The 20,799-nt window shown below is 40.3% G+C and overlaps 1 protein-coding gene across 3 annotated transcripts in view; it reads right to left on the reverse strand.

Moving 5' to 3' along the window:
- LOC126259706 (helicase domino) overlaps positions 1-20,799 on the reverse strand; it is a 444,931-nt gene that overhangs the window by 35,722 nt on the left and 388,410 nt on the right. For 2 of the 3 annotated variants that reach the window (XM_049956690.1, XM_049956682.1), the window contains exon 42: positions 9,057-9,200. The exons of the other annotated variant lie outside the window; for it this stretch is intronic. In XM_049956690.1, the coding sequence (XP_049812647.1) occupies positions 9,057-9,200 (144 nt within the window). The remainder of the gene's footprint in view (positions 1-9,056; positions 9,201-20,799) is intronic. 3 annotated transcript variants of the gene reach the window in all.

The following is a 20,799-nucleotide window of genomic DNA, read 5'->3' on the forward strand; positions in this document are numbered from 1 at the left end:
GTGGAATGTGTGATGCAACTGAAGAGAAGGATCAAAACAAAGGAAACAAAATAATACGGCCAGAAAAAACATAACAGCCAGATAAAAACAGAAACAGGAATTCTGTAAGGGAAAATGACAATTACAGAGTACTAACTGTGAGACAGTGGTGAGGACAGCATTGAAAGAACACAACCAAAGCATAGTGTCAGCAGGAAACTTAGGGCAAAGGAAGAATTAGAGATACATGGGAAACATGTGAAGGAACACCTGAAATGTTCAAAGATGACAAACACTGAAAAGGGAATTGAACCATGATTGAAAGGTGAACCATTACTGAAAGCTGGGAAAGGACAGGAGAAGAAATGAAATGTTCTGAGACCAGAAAATACAGTGTAATCCAAAATGAAACTTACGTAAAATACTGAGGGTAAAAGTCCGGTTACCTCCTGAATTTGGTAGTTGACTTATACTTAAACATGGAAAGGTAAATGGATTTTAAAGATTTTGATACTGAACGATCCTCTGCTAAGCAAAGAGAGAGAGAGAGAGAGAGAGATTACCTACATGGAAACAGGCATTCATATATCTCTAACAGCTGTGCAGGGATGTTACTAAAACTAAACAATATATCAAGACAGGACAAGGAAAACTGGCAGTGGCACCGAAAACTTTGGAGTTAGATGGGAAAAAGAAGTGTGTCAGAAAAACAATGATGAGACATAAAATACAAGAGTGGATTCTCAGAACGGGAAAAAGGATTGGATGGGAAGACAAAAACACTTGTTTGAGTTTTGACTGGAAATGGAGGAGAATAATAGACTTGGATAACTGTTGTTGCAAGAATTGTGTAGAAGGGGCTCAGGCACTGAAGCGCAGTCTAAAACTTAGATTCTAAATAATTGGGAAGCATGAAAGAAAATAATCTTTAACAGCAGGAAGTATTTGTGTAATTTCTGGGTCTGTGACTGTAAGGGGTGGAGTAATGTTAGGAAGTTTCCACATTGCCTTTATGATGAAGTAGGCAGTAAGTTCATCACATTTGTGTTTCATCATCACATTTGTGTTTCACCATAATGCGTCACACTTTTCAGTCTGTGACACAGGTAGGTTTCCACTGTCCATTAATTCATTCGTATAGTTTTACGGTGGTTATATAAAAGTAGGAAGCTGAAAAGTAACTATATATAATGAAAAATGAAAAGGAATTCAGCAATCAGTCACAAATCTAATCTGCATTTCCACTGCAGATCTGTATTTTAGTTATGGATAACTGTCTTCATTGCTGCTTGTACTGGTCTGTTAACAACAGCCTCAGTTAGAATCTGGCCACATACGTCTTCAAGTCCTATAGTAATGTGTTGCACAAGCTTGATGAGTCTATATGACTCAGTTAAATAGCACATTACTTAATATTTTGTCACTATTCTTGTAGACTGTGGTTTTAATTTACATCTTTTAAGCACCGATTCTTGTACTTTTTAGCACTGGGACAGCTATTCAATAGTGAAAAATCTAGATCTGCAATAAAAATGCAGACTGGATTTGTGGCTAATTGCTGAATTCCTTCCCATTTCTTGAAATATACCACAGTCATTGTGCACAAGTGTTCAAATGGAATCCTTCCTGTTATACTCAATGACTTTCCATCAATTATTATGAACTGTGACCTTTTTGACAGGAAATCACAAATCCAGTTACACAACTTGGACAATCCTCTATAGGCACACAATTTATTAGATGCTGCTTGTAAACAACGATATCAAAACCCTTATTGAAATCTAGAAATATGGAATCAATTTGAAATCCCCTCTTGACAGCACTCAATACTTTATGAAAATAAAGAGCTTCTTGTGTTGCAAACGGGTGATATTTTATGAATCTGTGCTCCGTATTTGTCAGTAGATAATTTTCTTAGAGGTAATTCATATTGTCTGAACACAGTATATGTTCTAAAATCCTGCTTAAAATCTATCTCAGTGATGTTAGTCTGTAATTCAGTGAACTACTACTAGTTCCTTTCTTGAGTATTAGTGATCCGGAAATTTCTATTTAGGTACAGATCATCTGGCATGCAAGCAGTTGTCTATGATTACTAAATATGGAGCTATTATATTAGCATACTCTGAAAGGAACCTAAATGACATACAATCTGGAACAGAAAACTTGCCTTTATTAAGTGATGTCAAGGGTAATTACTTCTAAATTACTCATGTTTGCAGCTGTTCTTGATTCAAATTTTAGAATATTTACTTTGTCTTCTTTGGTAAAGGAATTCTGGAAAACTGATGTTAACAACTCAGCTTTTGTGGCACTGTCATTGGTAACATTATTGTCACTATTGTGCAGTCAAGGTACGAGGGCAGTTCAATAAGTAATGCAACACTTTTTTTTCTGAAACAGGGGTTGTTTTATTCAGCATTGAAATACACCAGGTTATTCCCCAATCTTTTAGCTACACAACACTATTTTTCAACGTAATCTCCATTCAATGCTACGGCCTTACGCCACCTTGAAATGAGGGCCTGTATGCCTGCACGGTACCATTCCACTGGTCGATGTCGGAGCCAACGTCGTACTGCATCAATAACTTCTTCATCATCCGCGTAGTGCCTCCCACGGATTGTGTCCTTCATTGGGCCAAACATATGGAAATCCGACGGTGCGAGATCGGGGCTGTAGGGTGCATGAGGAAGAACAGTCCACTGAAGTTTTGTGAGCTCCTCTCGGGTGCGAAGACTTGTGTGAGGTCTTGCGTTGTCATGAAGAAGGAGAAGTTCGTTCAGATTTTTGTGCCTACGAACACGCTGAAGTCGTTTCTTCAATTTCTGAAGAGTAGCACAATACACTTCAGAGTTGATCGTTTGACCATGGGGAAGGACATCGAACAGAATAACCCCTTCAGCGTCCCAGAAGACTGTAACCATGGCTTTACCGGCTGAGGGTATGGCTTTAAACTTTTTCTTGGTAGGGGAGTGGGTGTGGCGCCACTCCATTGATTGCCGTTTTGTTTCAGGTTTGAAGTGATGAACCCATGTTTCATCGCCTGTAACAATCTTTGACAAGAAATTGTCACCCTCAGCCACATGACGAGCAAGCAATTCCGCACAGATGGTTCTCCTTTGCTCTTTATGGTGTTCGGTTAGACAACGAGGGACCCAGCAGGAACAAACCTTTGAATATCCCAACTGGTGAACAATTGTGACAGCACTACCAACAGAGATGTCAAGTTGAGCACTGAGTTGTTTGATGGTGATCCGTCGATCACCTCGAACGAGTGTGTTCGCACGCTCCGCCATTGCAGGAGTCACAGCTGTGCACGGCTGGCCCGCACGCGGGAGATCAGACAGTCTTGGTTGACATTGCGGCGATGATGACACACGCTTTGCCCAACGACTCACCGTGCTTTTGTCCACTGCCAGATCACCGTAGACATTCGGCAAGCGCCTATGAATATCTGAGATGCCCTGGTTTTCCGCCAACTCGATCACTGCCCGTTGTTTATAATGCACATCCGTTACAGACGCCATTTTAACAGCTCCGTACAGTGCTGCCACCTGTCGGAAGTCAATGAAACTATACGAGACGAAGCGGGAATGTTTGAAAATATTCCACAAGAAATTTCCGGTTTTTTCAACCAAAATTGGCCGAGAAAAAAAATGTGTTGCATTACTTATTGAACTGCCCTTGTATTATTGTGGCTGGTGACTTTACATACAACCAGAATCTCTTTGGATTTTCTGCCAGATTTCAAGACAGAGTTTCATTGCATAAATTAAATGTAAGTGTCTAGGATTGAAGTCTGTGCTAAATTTCAAATTTCTGTAAAACTTCACCAATCTCGGAGATTTTGCATTTTTTTGATTTTGGTATGCTTTTTATGTTGCTTCTGCAGCAGTGTTCTGACCTTTTTTGTGCATCATGGCAAATCAGTTCCAGCTTTTACTACTTTATTTCATATAAATCTCTTTGCGATCTATGATTACATAGTTAGTACAGAAGAAATCGAGACTGTTTCTATGAAGGCATTTTTATCTGCTTTTTAAAACATATAAACTTTATGTTTCTCTTTGATAGGTTTTGATATTAAGGTATTCAGTCTCACTACTGTGACCTTGTGACACTAATCTCCGTGTCTGTCAAAATGCTCCCTATTTCCTCAGAATTATTTCTTGCTAACAGGTAACAGCCCTGCCACAGTGGTAACAATGGTTCCCATCATGTCGCCAAAGTTAAGCACTGTTGGGTTTGGCTTACACACGGCTGGGTCACCGTCCAGGTCTGCCAAGTGCTGTTGGCAAAAGGAGTGCACTCAGCCCTTGTGAGGCCAATTGAGGAGCTACGCGAAGTAGCGACACCAGTCACAAAAACTGAGAACTGCCAGGAGAGCGGTGTGCTTACTGCATGCCCCTTCATATCTGCATCCAGTGATGCCTAAAGGCTGAGGATAAAACGACGGACAGTCAATACTGTTGGGCCTTCGAGGCCTGTTCGGACAGTGTTTGTTTGTTTTTAAGAGGTCAAGTATCTTTTTGCAAACATTTGCACTTCAAGTGGGCCCCTGAAGTAATTTCTCAAAACAATTTTTGTCTGTATCACCTGAGTCAGAGGGTCGGTAAAGGAACGAATTATCGATTTGTTCCGGTTGCTAAGTACAACCTCTACCACTCACAGGAACTATCTAATTCAATTTCATACAAGACCAACAGCAACAAAAACAACAGCACCACCTGTATTTAATCTATCCGTTTTGAACACAGTTAGCTCCTCTGTAAAAATTTCAGATGAACTTTTTTCCAGCTTTAGCCAGATTTCAGTCTCTATAATTATTTGAAGTTCAGTGTTTTCTATTAGCCTTGGAGCTCTGGTTCTTTCCCAACACAGCTACAGCATTTTACAATTACAATACCTAAAATTATAATACCTACCCTTGTCCTTTGTTTGACCTGGCTCCTTTGTGACTGAGGCCCTTTTTGTTCTTTCCTGAGACCCTGTAACCTAAAAAAGTAGCCAGTCTGCTTCACACAGCCCCCACTACCTGTGTAGCCACCTCCTACGTGCAGCAGACCACTCATCTATTAAGCACAACCTGATAACCCACCACCTTACACCACAGTTCAAGAAATCTGTGGCCTACGCGGTCACGAACCACCTGAAACTCTGATTCAGATCCTCTACTCACCTCTGTACGACGAGGTCCACAGTCGGTCCTGTCGATGAAGCTACAGGTGGGGAGCTATGCATTCATCTTACAAGTAAGATTAGCAGTCTGTACCAATTCAGATAGCTGCTGGAAATCAAGAGAATCTCTTCTGATCTGAGCAACACATATCACTTGTACCAAAATTAGCCACCACCTGCAGTTTTCTGCACCCTATGCTTTTCGTGGCATCCGGAAGGACCCAATCCACATCAGGGATGACCCCCACCAGTATGCACACAGAGTGCACACTAGACTTAATCCCTTCCCTGGCAGCCATGAGCCCCCATAAGTGCTTAACACTGGAGCTCCCAACTGCTAATAATCCTGCCCTCTCTGAATGCCTGGATCTTGCAGGCTGAAAGGTTTAATTTGAAACACAATGAACATCTGCATATGGCTCAGAATCTTTTTCAGCCACAGATAATGCCCAAAACCTGTTTTTCAGACTGGGGAGGCCTTTCGATCGACCTCTCGGAAAGTCTTTTGCTGCCTGCACTCCTCGGAACGACCTTTCACTAGGCCACGAGTGAGAGTCAGCCTCAGTGTGGGCATAACCAGGACAGTCACAGTAGTGGACCAATCGGGAGGACACACTGGACATCCCTTGGATCCCCGTGCTTGGCCCCTCCACATGCTTATTGGCAACAGCCACAAGTTGCTTGACCAAAGCCAGCACCATCTGGAGCTGTGAACAAAGGGTCACCAACTCAGCTTGCATCCAAACAAAATTATCACAGTCCCTATCCATACTAAAGAGAGTGGAACTATACCCCACGACAGCTATTAAATCGTGAATCTGTGCTTAGCAAATACGCAAACATGCAATAAACTTGTGAATTAAACTACCAAGCACACAGGTAAATGAAAATAAGTCACTTCTAATTAGAAGCTCGTAAAATAATTCACAAAGGAACAATGGACTCTCCCAGGTGATGCAGGGACAGTAACTGCGAGATACCTGTGGCGCGGTTCACTATAAGGCGATTCGATACGCAATACAGTATGCCGTGTGACTCACAATATGATGCTGAAGCAACCTGCATCAATGGAGAGCATAGAATCATAGTTGAAGCAAGTTAACTGGTTCACATTGGGACAAGTTAACTGGTTCACACTGGGACACAACGATTTGACAACATAAAATAAAACAAAATAAAATAAAATTAAAATATTTTCTGAAGATGAAGCAAAGATACTTCATCTCTGTAGTTAATTTCTGAGTAAAATTTTAACTTTTCACGTAAAACATTAAAAACCACTGTTGTGGGATTTGTGTGTGTTCTCTGCTATGCAGTATTTCTCATTTGATTTTGAGGAAACTATTTGTGTGTGTGTGTGTGTGTGTCTTGATTTTATTTAAATATTGCTTCAATTATAATCATTACATCTTTTCCTTTCCGAAAGCCAAACTGATCATCATTTAACAGATCCTCAGTTTTCTTTTCCATTCTTCTGCATATTACTCTTGTCAGCAATTTGGAAGCATGAACTGTTAAGCTGATTGTGTGATAGTTCTTGCATGTATCTGTCCTTGATATCTTCGGGATTGCGTGGATGATATTTGTCCAAAGTCTAATGGTATATCTCCAGTCTCAAACATTCTACACATTAACTTGAATAATCATTGGGTTACCACTTCATACAATGATTTTAAAAATTCCAAAAGAAAATTACCTATTATTTCTTCCCCTTTTTTCTGCAACCATTTCACACTGGCTTCCACAAACTTCCTATTTGTTGTATTTCTAAGTGTCTTTCCCTGAACATTTTTGCTATTCATTCTTTTCAGGGTCAACTGAAGTATTTATTCTGATCTAGTTGAACTCAAATTAATCACTGGATATTTTTACCACCCACTTGATTCCATTGTAACAGTTGCAGAATCATTCAAAGGAAGTCTATGCTCCATAGGGCAGAAGTACCCTTGCAATGCAGTATTAGCTGGTTGCTTTAATCTACTGAGTACAGACTGGGATGTTTATGGATTTGTTGAGGTGGTATGAAGAGTCATATTGCAAAGAAGTTCTGAATGCTCTCTCTGTTAACTGTCTTGAGTAACTCATGTGACAATCCACATGCATTAAAATATTTTAAGCCTTGTAGTTACAAATAGACCTGACCTTACTGACAGTGTCAGTATAAGGGCAGACACTGGTGATCATTGAGTCGTCATAGTCACATTGCTTGCTAAAGTTAATAAATCCATCAAGAATGCTAGGAGGGTTTTTATGCTGGACAAAGCAGATAAACAGTTGTTAGCATCCTACTTAAACAATGAATAGATGTCATTTAGTTCCCATATGACATACATAGGTGATTTTTGCACAAAGTTTTAACTGATTACAAATCATACTCTGGAGCAATGTGCTGAGTAAGTGTATTAAGGATGGAAAAGACTCACTGTCACTTAATAACAAAATGTGGAACTTGACGCATTCTTGATTCAAAAAAGAACGCAGAGCTGTCAATAGGCAAAAGAAAAATCTCCTACGCAAAACTGATAAGCCAGTTGAAGGGTTCTATTCAATCACTCAAAGACTCGTCTGTTGTGGCAGTAGAAAACAGGAAAAGAATAGGCGATGTTTTAAATTTTGGTTTTAAAAATTCATTTATGCAGGAGGTAAAATCAACTAATGGAAAATCCAGGAGATTGAATAATGACAATATCATGAAAAGGATAGATTGCTACTGATCATCATACAGCGGAGACGTTGAGTCACTCACTCATTCACTCACTCACACACACACACACACACACACACACACACACACACACACACACACACACATGACCACAGCCTCTGGTTGGCAAGGCCAGTGCATGATGGGAGAAGCAATCTGCGTGATGGGGGTAAGGAGACAGTTAGGGTGGGGAAGGGGAGGCATAGCAGGGTAGGGGTGGGACACAGTGAAGTGCTGCTTGTGGGAGCATACAGGGATGAGGTGGAGAGAGGATAGAGCAGCTATGTACAGTCGGGAGATTAGATGGAGAGTAACCCACGGGGTTGGGGTGCTGTGGAAAAGGAGAGAAGTAAAAAAAGATGTGAGTGCGTTGGTGGAATAGAGGGTCATGTGCAGTAGCGGAGTAGAGACAGGGGAGGAGATAGGTGGGTGCAGGACAATGACTAATGAAAGTTGAAGCCAGGAGGTACAGGAATACAGGATATACCACATGGAGAGTTTCCACCTGCGCAATTCTGAAAAGCTGGTGTTTGGATATAAGAAAAGCAAATAGTTGACTTCGGTTAATTGGGAGAATTCCAAGAAAGTGTAGCTCATTTGTAAAGGAGTCTGCGTACAGAACACTTATACAATTCACTCTTGAACACTGCTTGAGTGTTTGGGATCACCACCAATTAGGATGAAATTAACACATTCAGAGACCTGGTAGATTCGATCAGTATGAGTATTACGGAAATCTTCTGCGAACTCAAATGGCAATCCCTGGAGGGTAGATTACATTATTTTCATGAAACACTATTAAGAAAGTTTAGAGAAATGCAATTTGTAACAGACTCCAGAACAATCCTAGTACCATCAACACACACCTTATCTTGCAGGACCAAGAATACAAGACATGAGAAATCAGGGCTCGTATGGAAGCTTATAGACAGTCATTTTTCCCTCATTCCATTTGCATGCAGAACAGGAAATAAAATAACTACCACTGGTACCAGGTACCCTTTAGCACCCACCAAATGGTGACTTGCAGAGTATGAATATAGATGTATATTTCCTAGAAGCTTTCATACTTGAGTAAAGCAGATGAGGTTTTTATCTGTTGAATATTATTCAACACTTATGGGGTATAATTCAGAGAGATGATTCAACTCAAGAACAACACATTCATTTTATTTAGTGACCAAATATTCACCTGTATTTGCTTCAATGTCTGCTGGTTGCCTGCAACAGGGAGCATACGTGTGTGCAATGTAGCACCGGACACTTGTGTACCCTTTGCAAGGGAATAAACTTGGCTTCCAGACACCTGGGTGGCTAATGTCTGTGCTCCAGATGCCTGCAGAATACAACAAATAATTTTTACAACAGAAATCTTCAATATTTCAGGCAGAAATAAAGTTCTGAGAAAATACTTAACACTTATTAAATGGAACTGGACTTTTTAAACAAATCTGCAATCTTTAGTGGAATAGTGCAAGACAAACATTAAAAATTCTGCAGGTCATGGGAAGTAAAAATCCAAATTGATAATGACACACAAAAGGAAGGGCCTGAAGGATTTTTTGTACTTGTAGGTGACTAGTAAACATAACTTCCTTCTCATTTTTTTAATGGTAATATGTGGCCTATCTCCAATGAAGAAATGTCTTTTTTGTGAAAGTCTGATAATGCTTGCCCAGTAATACCTAATCAAACCAATGTTTCATATGATGGGATGTGTGCATCATTCTAATTTGGTTTTCCTATTCTGAGACCAGCTCAACACATCATGCAGTTTATGAAACAACATTATAGAGTTATTCCAAAAAAATAAGGTGAACAAGTCATTGTTGACTAAAACACTTTTGCAAATCAAATGACATTAAACTTCTTGCCCTGATGATGGAGGGCATAGAAAGGCAGTCAGGCCACTGCTACGAATGTTTTTTTTTTTTTTTTGGGGGGGGGGGGGTTGTAGTTGACAGTTCTGTTTTTCACAACTCAAAAACTTGAAAATGTATAACTAGTAAACAAACAAAAATCTGTAGTGCACTGAAATAAAATCATCAGTTTAGTTTCAAAAATAGAAATAAAACATTAGACAATATTCATGTTCAATGTAAATAATACTGCTCTATTATAATGGGCACTTAAACTGATAAAATGTAGACATATCATGATCTCTCAGATTTCCACAGCATGAATGATTAATAGTGTGCTTCTGGATGTTCTGCCAAGTTGTTGTTTCCATTTTCTGCACAATGATTTGGTGACTGTCCCAGACATCTTCTTCAGATGTTGTGAGTTTTGCTTATGTGTGTGATGTATATTCACTAATGATGCACACAATTTCAGAGATCATGTGTCCATACAGTTCACAGGCCCACTTAGAGAGACCACCTGGGTTGGCTCATTGGTACTATACTCCATAAATCATTTGTTACCGAGTGAGGTGGCGCAGTGGTTAGACACTGGACTCGCATTCGGGAGGACGACGGTTCAATCCCGCGTCCGGCCATCCTGATTTAGGTTTTCCGTGATTTCCCTAAATCGCTCCAGGTAAATGCCGGGATGGTTCCTTTCAAAGGGCACGGCCGATTTCCTTCCCATCCTTCCCTAATCCAATGAGACCAATGACCTCGCTGTCTGGTCTCCTTCCCCACAACAACAACGACAACCAACAATAAATCATTTGTTCCTGCTACCCCACTTTACTTGCTGCCTTGACACCAACCAGACTGTGAACTATTGTTGGTCTCACACAGCTATTTACAATCAAGTTTAATTCCCTATGATGCCCAATGATGCTATTTTGTTTCTTAGAGCTCGCACTGATATTCCGTGAAACAAATTCTCTCTGAGTTTCCCAACATATACACCTCACGAAGACATAAATTGTCTTTAACTTTACAATGAATACTTGGAAAGGATCATACAACCAGTTGTGATGTTACAATGAAGTTGCAAGTTCATTAGTAACCTTGGCCTAAGTATTGATAATCATAAAATTATCTTCTTCAGAAGATTCTTTCCAAGATTCTTGCTTTACACTTGCTGTTTACGGCCACGTTCAAGATTTTAAAACAATCTTATCTTCGTTGAAGGGAGCAAAACACACTTGATGCCTTGTTTCTGTAGGAGTCTGCTGATAGTTCCTGTTATTGGGCCAGCATATGATAGATCGGCAGTTTTTGGCTTCTCTTCCTCACTGTCAGTTTCAGCCTCTTTCTCAGGTGGTCATGATTCTGATTGTATCACCCAGTCAACTTTATGATCTGAATAACTATTCCTTCAGAAAGTTATTCATAGGAGTTGTAATTCTTTGGCAAGGCTCTTCTTGCCTCAAAGTGTTCGAACTCTATTGAGCAGAGTCATTAGCACCAAATTAATTTGTGGTGAGAGATGATGGCTAGAGGTCTGGACACAGAGGTCAGTGTGCAAAGATTTTCTATATACAGTGCAACTCAGGGATCTGTCCATTCTTCTCTTAACTAACACATCTAGGTAAGATAGTGGGTCCTCTTTTTCAGTTTCTATCACAAGTTTTATATTACGAAGGACAGAGTTTAAATGTTATAGGAACTGTTGAACTTTTCTACTGCATGTGGCACATACTACAAATGTATCATCCATGTACTGATAGGAACTATTTACTTTCAACCTGGTGTGTTTTAGTCCCTTTGCTTCAATGTGTTCCATGTCAGGTTTGCTATGACAGTTGATAAAGGACTATCCATCGCCATGTCATTGGTTTGTTCATAACAATTTCTGTCAAACAGGAAACAAGATTTCAGAACATGCCTAAAACATTCTGTGACACAAATGTTGAACTCTTCTGCAATTAATTCCATGGAATAAGAGAGGGGAACTCTCATAAAGATGGAGACTATGTTGAAACTGACCTGAATATCTTCATCCTGGAAACAACAGTTGATTGAGGTACTGTACAAAGTCTGCAGGGTTGCAAATGAGGGGTTCGCAATGGTGTGCCAACATTATTACGGGTCTCAGGAGGAATTCTTTCATTGATTACTTGTTTTACAGTCCTTAATAATGTTATGTGGGAAGCCTGACTCAGTGAGAAGAGTTATCATCTCTCTCTCAGTTTTATTCTTAGGATTGACATCTATCCGTCTGTATGAAATGTCATTCAAAAGATCAAAAATCTTCTTATTGTAGTCCACTTGTGACACTAGGAAAATGATCCTTTTCTCAATGCTACTCATTCTCCCTTGGAAGATATGGGTTCTTAGCACATTCACCTGTTGTGGCAAACCTATAAATCTGACACTTTTGAAGCAAAGGCACTACAATCCGCTAACATGTTTCTGTTGGTAAAAAGGTGACAATCTGTGGTGAACATGGAGTTGAAAAGCTACAAGAGTTCCTGGAATATTTAAATTCTCCTCATCGTAATATTAAGGTCACAATAGACCTTGAAAAAGAGATAAATTGAACTTGAATAAACTGCAGACAGCTACTATGCAAAGATTTACCAATGACAAGTTTCGCTGTGTTAAAGCAGCATCTCCAGGTAGATAATAGTGTCACGTAGATAAGGGCCCCCAGCATTCTTTGTCATATAATCAAATCCCATGAAGAGGGGAAGATGTGAACAAATAACAAGTGTCAGAGCAGTGGGGCAGGGGATGAGGCACCTGCAGGTGGTTACTGGAAAGCTAAAGCTGACAGCCTCCAGTGCTTTTGCACCCATACACATCTCCGCAGCTGTCATTCAGTCCTGTTATCTATGACCCGTGGTGCACCACAATTGGCTCAGTGCTTTTGGATAATGCCATTCAGTCATGCATATTTTTTTTTTTTAGCTTGGAATGAGTATAAAGGTCTTTCACAAAAACAAAAATGTCAATGTCTCTGACATCAACAGAAACACACACACACACACACACACACACACACACACAGAGAGAGAGAGAGAGAGAGAGAGAGAGAGAGAGAGAGGGAGGTAGCCGTGGGGGGGGGGGGGAGAATATGTAGCAAGTGTCATTGCTACTGATGTACAAGAACCAGTTAGACAAGTACACAATAGAAACAAATTAATATTATCTGTATTTACTCTGTGGTATGCAGCCTCCACTAACAATTTCCTAGGAAGCAAGTGACTACTGCACAATAGGAGTAATGTAATGAATATTATCTTCATTTACTCTATGGTGTGCAGTCTCCATTAACAAGCTTCTGCACAATAGGAATAACATAAAGCACAGGGATATAGATAAAAGAAATACTAAATGAAAGGACAATACATGTAGTTTTCCTGGCTACTGTAGCAGAATGTTATCACAAAACCCAAAGATATTCTGGTCATATAAAAAGGCCACAAGTGACATCAAAGTTAGTGTACAGACACTTATGGAAGACTGAGGAACCCAAATTAAACATAGCAAAGCAAATGCAGAAATCCTGAACTGCAGCTTTGAATGTTCCTTTGCAGTGGAAGACAGAAGAGTGCTGTGCCCCAATTTAATTCTCACGCTACTGCAAAAATAATAACAACACATATTATTGACACAGCGGTTGAGAAAGGAAGTTGAACAATGTGCAAGGACCCATTCATATAGAGAACTTTCAACAGACTGTCTTCTAAATCATAAGATACCACAGATTTCTCAAAAAACCCTGAGATTAGCTGTTGGAAGAATGCACAGGTAAGATCCATCTACAATAAAGGGAGCATAAGTGATCCACAAAAACATTATCAAATAACACAATCTTAGAATATGTTTTGAGCTCAAACGTAATGCAGCACCTCAAAAGAATGATCTTCTTTATACTACCCAGCTTGGATTCTGAAAATATAGCCATATGAAGCCCAACTCACACATTTATCACAACACTTTTATGTGGATCAAGCAATAAGGAAAATGCAGTACGTCTTGACAAAATTTGACTCAATACCACACACTGATGCTTATCAAAAAAAGTATGATCATATTAATATTCGTGACTCAATTGTGCATTCTTAGGTACGCAATTTATTGACAGATGTAGAAATAACTTCAGGCATGTTGGGACCCTTGCTGTTCATGATGTATGTAAATGATCTTGTCAACAATATCATTAATGATCTCAGACTTTTTTTGCTGACGATGCAGTTATCTATAATAAAATATCTGAAAAAAGTTCCACAAAAATTGAGTCTGATTTTAAAAAGATTTCAAAGTAATGCAGTGATTGACGACTTGCTTTAAATGTTCAAAAGTGTAAAACTGTACACTTTACAAACCACAAAAATGTAGTATGTTGTGAGTACATGAGCCACAATCAGAATCAGCCAACTCGTATAAATTTTTGGGTGTAGCATTGTATCGATATGTAATGGTATGATCATATTGGCGTAGTCGAATTTAAAGAAGGTGGCAGGTATGGTACATTGGTAGGATACTGGTAAAATGCAGTCCGTCTACAGATTGCTTACAACACACTCTTGTGACCCTTCTAGAATACTGCTGAAGTGTGTGGAAGCCATATCAGATAGGTATAGCAGTGGATATAGAAAGCACTCGTCTGAATAGTCAATCATGTTAATACACCGGTTCCAGGATGTGATGGCATGCTCGCTCCAGATGGAATCTGTGCTTGGTGGACTGACAACAAGGGTCAGTGCCAGTGCCAGCCAGCCTGAATGTGGTTTTTAGGTGGTTTTCCACATCCAACTAGGTTAATACCAAACTGGTACCTAAGTCTTGTCTCAGATACACGATTTGCAAACATTTAGAAAACTTTTGCTCACTTCCACATGAATATTATTAAACACAGACAGTAAAGGGTGCACACATTCGGCCCCATGGGAGTAAGGTGTGGCAATAGGAAGGACATCTGGCCGCGCCTTAACTAACCATGCCAAATCCTTAATTAACCAAGTCAACCCTGTGGAGGTGAGGGACAAAGACACAATAAAAAGAGGATGAGTTGCTATTGAAAGCACACACACTAACAGTTAAAGCATATATGAATTGTAGCTGTGTTCAGGACTCAAGATAATGCAAATTTTTCTTGTAATACTCTGTAGAATTAGGTTTTGAAGAGAGCTTTTGTATACATTACAACATCAAGATCTGTTGCCATTATTACGAGGGCCTTCCTTTATAAACCATATGTTCAGTGGACACAAAACAACTTATTTTAGTAAACTCATGCTCATAAATTAAGGATAATGCTGATACACGGTGAAACAATGCTCTGATGGGTGGTTTGCAGATTTAAATCACCTCGGGGTATGACCATGAGGTGCATTTGACGCGCGGTCGTCGCATGGTGGCGCTGGCATCAGTCCACATATGCAGAGGTGCATTGGTGCATGTCAGAGTACGGTGCAGCAAGTAAGTGTGCAGACATTTTCAGACGTGCTAATGGTGACAGTGTGCAGGAAATGGCTCAAAAAACACATATTGAGGATGTTATGAGGGGTATAATACTAGGGCAACTGGAGGCTGGTCAAACACAGCAGGTCGTAGCACGGGCCCTCCGTGTGTCACAAAGTGTGATCTCAAGATTATGACAACGATTCTAGCAGACAGGGAACGTGTCCAGGTGCTACAGTACGGGACATCCACAGTGTACAACACCACAAGAAGACCGATATCTCACCATCAGTGCTCGGAGACGGCCGAGTACTGCAGGTAGCCTTGCTCGGGATGTTACCACAGCCATTGTAACAGTTGTCTCCAGACACACAGTCTACAGATGACTGAACAGACATCGTTTATTCACCCGGAGACCAGCAAGGTGCATTCGACAGACCCATGGTCACATGAGAGCCAGTAAAGCCTGGTGTCGGAAACACAGTATATGGTCATTGGAACAGGTTATGTCCACGGACGAGTCCAGGTATAGTCTCAACAGTGATTCTTGCCGGGTTTTCATCTGGCGTGAACCAGGAACCAGATCCCAGCCCCTTAATGTCCTTGAAAGGGACCTGTATGGAGGTCGTGGTTTGATGGTGTGGTGAGGGATTATGATTGGTGCATGTACACCAGTGCATGTCTTTGACAGAGGAACTGTAACAGGTCAGGTGTATCGGGATGTCATTTTGCACCAGTGGGTGCCACCTTCTTCCAGATGGATGATAACGCACAGTCCCACCTAGCTGCCATCCTGGAGGAGTACATTGAAACAGAAGATATCAGGCAAATGGAGTGGCTTGTTTGTTCTCCAGACCTAAACCCCTTGGAGCATGTCTGGGATGCTCTCGGTTGACGTATTGCTGCATGTCTTCAAACCACTAGGACATTTCAGGAACTCCGACAGGCACTAATACAAGAATGGGAGGCTATACCTCAGCAGCTCCTCGACCACCTGATCCAGAGTATGCCAACACGTTGTGGGGCCTGTGTACATGTGCATGGTGATCATATCCCATATTGATGTCGGGGTACATGCGCAGCAAACAGTGGCATTTTGTAGCACAGGTGTTTCGGGATGGTTTTCTCAACTTATCACCAATACCGTGGACTTACAGATCCGTGTCATGTGTGTTCCCTACGTGCCCTATTAGCGCCAGCACATTCTGCAATTATCCTTAATTTATGAGCATGAGTGTAGGATGAGGAAAAATGAAATGCTGGTAAAAATCCATCTATTATAATTTTCCTGCAATCAATGTGGATTTTAAAAGCAGTGTTCTAGTGACAAGATCTACAATTGTCAGTGATCATAATGTCAGCATCAAGGGTCAGTTTAAGGGTCAAACGACAATAGTTGCCACTTCGGATATTGAGCTGAGAGAGGCACAAGAAGTAGCAAAGTCAGGGTGTATACGATATGGGAAAAACCTGGGAATTTTTCATTGTTTAGTTAGCAGTTAAATTTTTGTGATTTTGACTGGTAAGAACCAATACTCTAATGAAGGATATTACTGTATCCCGCCTTCTGCAGAATAATACTGCAGCAACAAAACATGAATGAGAGAGAGAAAAACGTAAATAAAACTTAAGTCGCAAAGGAAATGCACCATATACAACAACAAAACACAGTGCTCATACAAGCTTCTGCCAACCAAAGTGTGTCAAAGGCTTTAGGAAGAATATGAAGTGCTTCCTAACAACAAATTGCCTCCGATGAGCGTGACGTCACAGCTGTTTTTACATTAGATTCATTTGAGCAGTTGCGGTAGGGCTCTTGCGGATGCGCAGTTGAGTCACATCTGAGTAGTACCTTCTCCCGCTTCTGGCTACAGAAGTGCGGCTGGGTGCCACTGTCTAGTATTGTCCCAGTTCGGATATATTGTAGATCCGGGGCTGATGCACAGAGCAGTCTGAGTTGTAGTGGGGAGGTGGGTAGTCTCCACGTGACCTGTGTTTACGTTTAGCAATTTTTGCTGTTTCCTCTTCATTTATTGCTCTCACATTAAATGAAAACAAAACGAATTTCTGTGGCCGGGAGCTACCAAATGAATTAAAATACGTTCGCATAATTACGGAAGTCTAAAATATGTTGTTAGTTTCAGGTTTTATTTCCTCCTTTCTGACAGTTAAGCATTAATCGCCTTGCAGAACAATGAAGTTATTTTTGTCGGTTTGCTAAAGAGATTTGGCTTTTATTAGTCTTTTGTGATGAGGCAGTCAATTTATTTGAAACGAAGTGTTTAATTTCACACTGTTGGATAGTTTCAATTGTTCGCTGCATTTCAAGTGCACGTTTTCCATCTTCTAGCTCGTATGGCATTATGCCATAATAAACAAACAAACATGAAATAATGCAGTACTGGTACTCAAATAAATTAACATCCGAATCTGGACATACGATTGTGCACTTTAATGCGAATTATGCATTTTAGTATGGTTCACGAAATTCCGATGCTCTTGAAGTATCCTTTGATGTCTTGTTTCTTTTATGACATAATGCAATATCTTTTAATGTTTTACACGTACGAACATGCGGGCTTCCTGCATCATCGTAGCTGCGCAGGCGCAGTGATGCCTGTTATCTGACACTCTCTGGCAACTGCTGAAACGAACCAATTTCTAACAGGTCACGGGAAAATATTGCGAATGGTGGTTTGAAAAGTATTACTTTCAAAGTAAATTTCATTTTACGCAAGATGAATTATATGCGAGAATGTACGATGAATTTCTTAAATCACAGAGCGTTTGACTCTCATTTAAAAATCAACTCTTTGAGGACGACCATCTAGAAGAATTTTGAGCCCATTTTACTGGCACATTTTTGTGATGTATCTTATAGTGTAACACGTGCAAAAACATCAGAATTATATGTGGAAGCTTAGCTTCTCTTGCAGCTTATTAATCTTCGTGACCAATATTATTTGTGAAAGCTTTGTTTTTCTTGTAGCAACAGTATGTATATTAATTTAAACCATTAACTTTTCTTTTTGTATGTTTACTCTACTTAAGAGTGATCTTGCTATTGGTTGACTACATCACGTGTCCTATGCTGTCAGCAGCTGGCGAGATCACGTGACATGAGCTATGACTTGCTTTGGTGGAATTCGAATTTATACTTCCGTAACACGAAAAAATGCAGCGTACATGTTGCTGCACATTAAAGATGTTTCCAAAACGTGATAGTCAGTCAGCTGGTACTTTAACAATGTGTGAGCCAGTTGGTCCTTCCTGCAATATAAAATGAAATTTTAAAAGTTTTAAATAAATTGGTAAGGAGGTCATAACCCTATCAAACAGGTGAAAAATTAATATCGTGCTCCCAACTTAAAAGGGTGAGAACAAGAAAATCAAGAAGTCAGTACTTCCTGATTTTTCTAGAGATGGCTATGCTGTGGTATGTCACACAATATGGATAGATTTTCGTGTAAGTCTGTATTTTTATTCAGTAGGAGGGTGGAAAAACTCTAATGAGTCACTAAACTTTTATAAAAGTTCCACAGGGTGTCAAACAGAGATGTATAACTGCAACAACACATTATTATTTTGATAATTCTCAGCATGACACACAATGTAAGCCAATAATAAAAATTCTCCATTTTGTAACCAATGGTATTGTCATGTGGATTACATCATGCTGGATAATGAAGATACGAGATAATTTAAATTTGACAACATAAATAGAAATGTCCACAACCACCCTATCCTAAAAACAAATATGTGGCTTGTAAAAATAGCAAAGGTTGAGACTAGTCAGACAGTTATAATAAACAGCAGCTTTGGCGTTAAAATGTCTTTTTCTTCAATACCTGAGTGATGCAGGACATGACATGCTGAAAAATGTTTTTGGTACCTTATAGCTTGTACAGCCATGTGTTTATTAAAAAATAGGTTTGAGCTTGTGGGCAATCAAAACAAGAGCTTCAGCTTTCTATACAATATTCATGATCTGGAGATGCGGGATTGTGGAAAACTAAAAGCTGCTAGCGTGGCTCTTGACACTATGTTAACAGGTGGTAAATGTAAATGTCGTGTGACTAGGGCCTCCCGTCGGGTAGACCGTTCGCCAGGTGCAAGTCTTTCGATTCGATGCCACTTCGGCGACTTGCGTGTCGATGGGGATGAAGTGATGATGATTAGGACAACACAACACACAGTCCCTGAGCGGAGAAACTCTCCAACCCAGCTGGGAATCGAACCCAGGTCCTGAGGATTACTGACCACTCAGTTTCGGGGGGCGGACAACTGGTAGTAATGAATATGAAATCAGTGGGAAGGAACCAAATGATTAAGTGTTGATCTTAGCACCAATTGTTTCCGCTGAAAGATCTCCATGAAGCTCATTATCTTACATAATAGAAAGCAATGTTATTGACATTTTTCCCATTACTTCTGTAAGCTTACAAATATTCCTAACTTGTCCTATACCTGTCACTGGCGGTAAAAGGCATTTTTCAAAAGTCAAGTTGATAAAAATACACCTTAAGTCAATGATTTCTGTCGAATGATTGTGCAGACTGTCAACTTTAGCCTTTGAATGAATTACCTAGTCAATAGTTTCAGATTCTATTTTGAAAGATTAGTTTGGAAAATATTCTTGAGTTAGTCCAGTTAGTATCACATCTGTCTGCTACCTGTTTATGTTTAATTAAGCCACTTACATGTTCCATGGGTCATTATTGTGACCTATCGCTATGATATGTTGTAATGACTCAGTTGTAGAGTCAGAGTCTCTCTCTCTCTCTCTCTCTCTCCCCCCCCCCTCCCCCTGACACACATGCACACACACACAAACCATATTATTATACCCTGCCCGTGTGGGGTTGCTGGTCCCCCACTGGGTGCCTCCCCAAGGGCAGGGAGGAGAACGTCCTCCAGAAACGGAGGGTACCAGGGTAATAAAATACCTGGGGCGGACCAAAACCAGCAGGTATGAGGGCCTATGGCTTGGAAGAAAGGCAGAGGAGCCCCCAACCATCAGCTGCTACCTTGCAGTCAGTAGAGGGATCTACAAAGGCTAAGGATGTTACCCTGAAAATGGAACCAGCTACCCGGCGAGCTGTAAGAGGCTACCACTCAAATTATTGGGCGGAAGATTAACAATCTTTCCCTGTAAAAATCACTTGTTGTGAATGCTAACAAAGGAATAAGCTGGACAGTTATTTTGATGACTACCCCAGCAAACAAAAATAGGATAAGAGATATGTACATAGGAACATGGAATGTGTGGAGCCTATACCAAGCTGGAGCTCTATGGCAGCTGCTGACGCAAGTAAACAACTACGGTATAAAACTATTGGCTCTCCTGGAAATTAGGTGGAAGGGAAGTGACATACTGGCCTCAGTAAATTTCACAATATTCTATAGTGGTGGGAGAACGTATACCTTTGGTTCAGGTTTTGTGGTCGCTAAAGGACTGGAACATGCTGTAATGCGACATCTGTTCGAACCAATCAATGAAAGAATGTCCACATTAAGGTTAAGGGGAAAATTTTTCAACTTAACAATTACAAATGTACATGTACCCACAGAGGAGGTAGATGAACAACAGAAGGATGAGTTTTATAGTAGTTTTATAGAGCAGTTGTATGA

This window comes from Schistocerca nitens, chromosome 1 (assembly GCF_023898315.1).
Source record: "Schistocerca nitens isolate TAMUIC-IGC-003100 chromosome 1, iqSchNite1.1, whole genome shotgun sequence".
In the NCBI taxonomy this organism is placed as follows: domain Eukaryota; kingdom Metazoa; phylum Arthropoda; class Insecta; order Orthoptera; family Acrididae; genus Schistocerca; species Schistocerca nitens.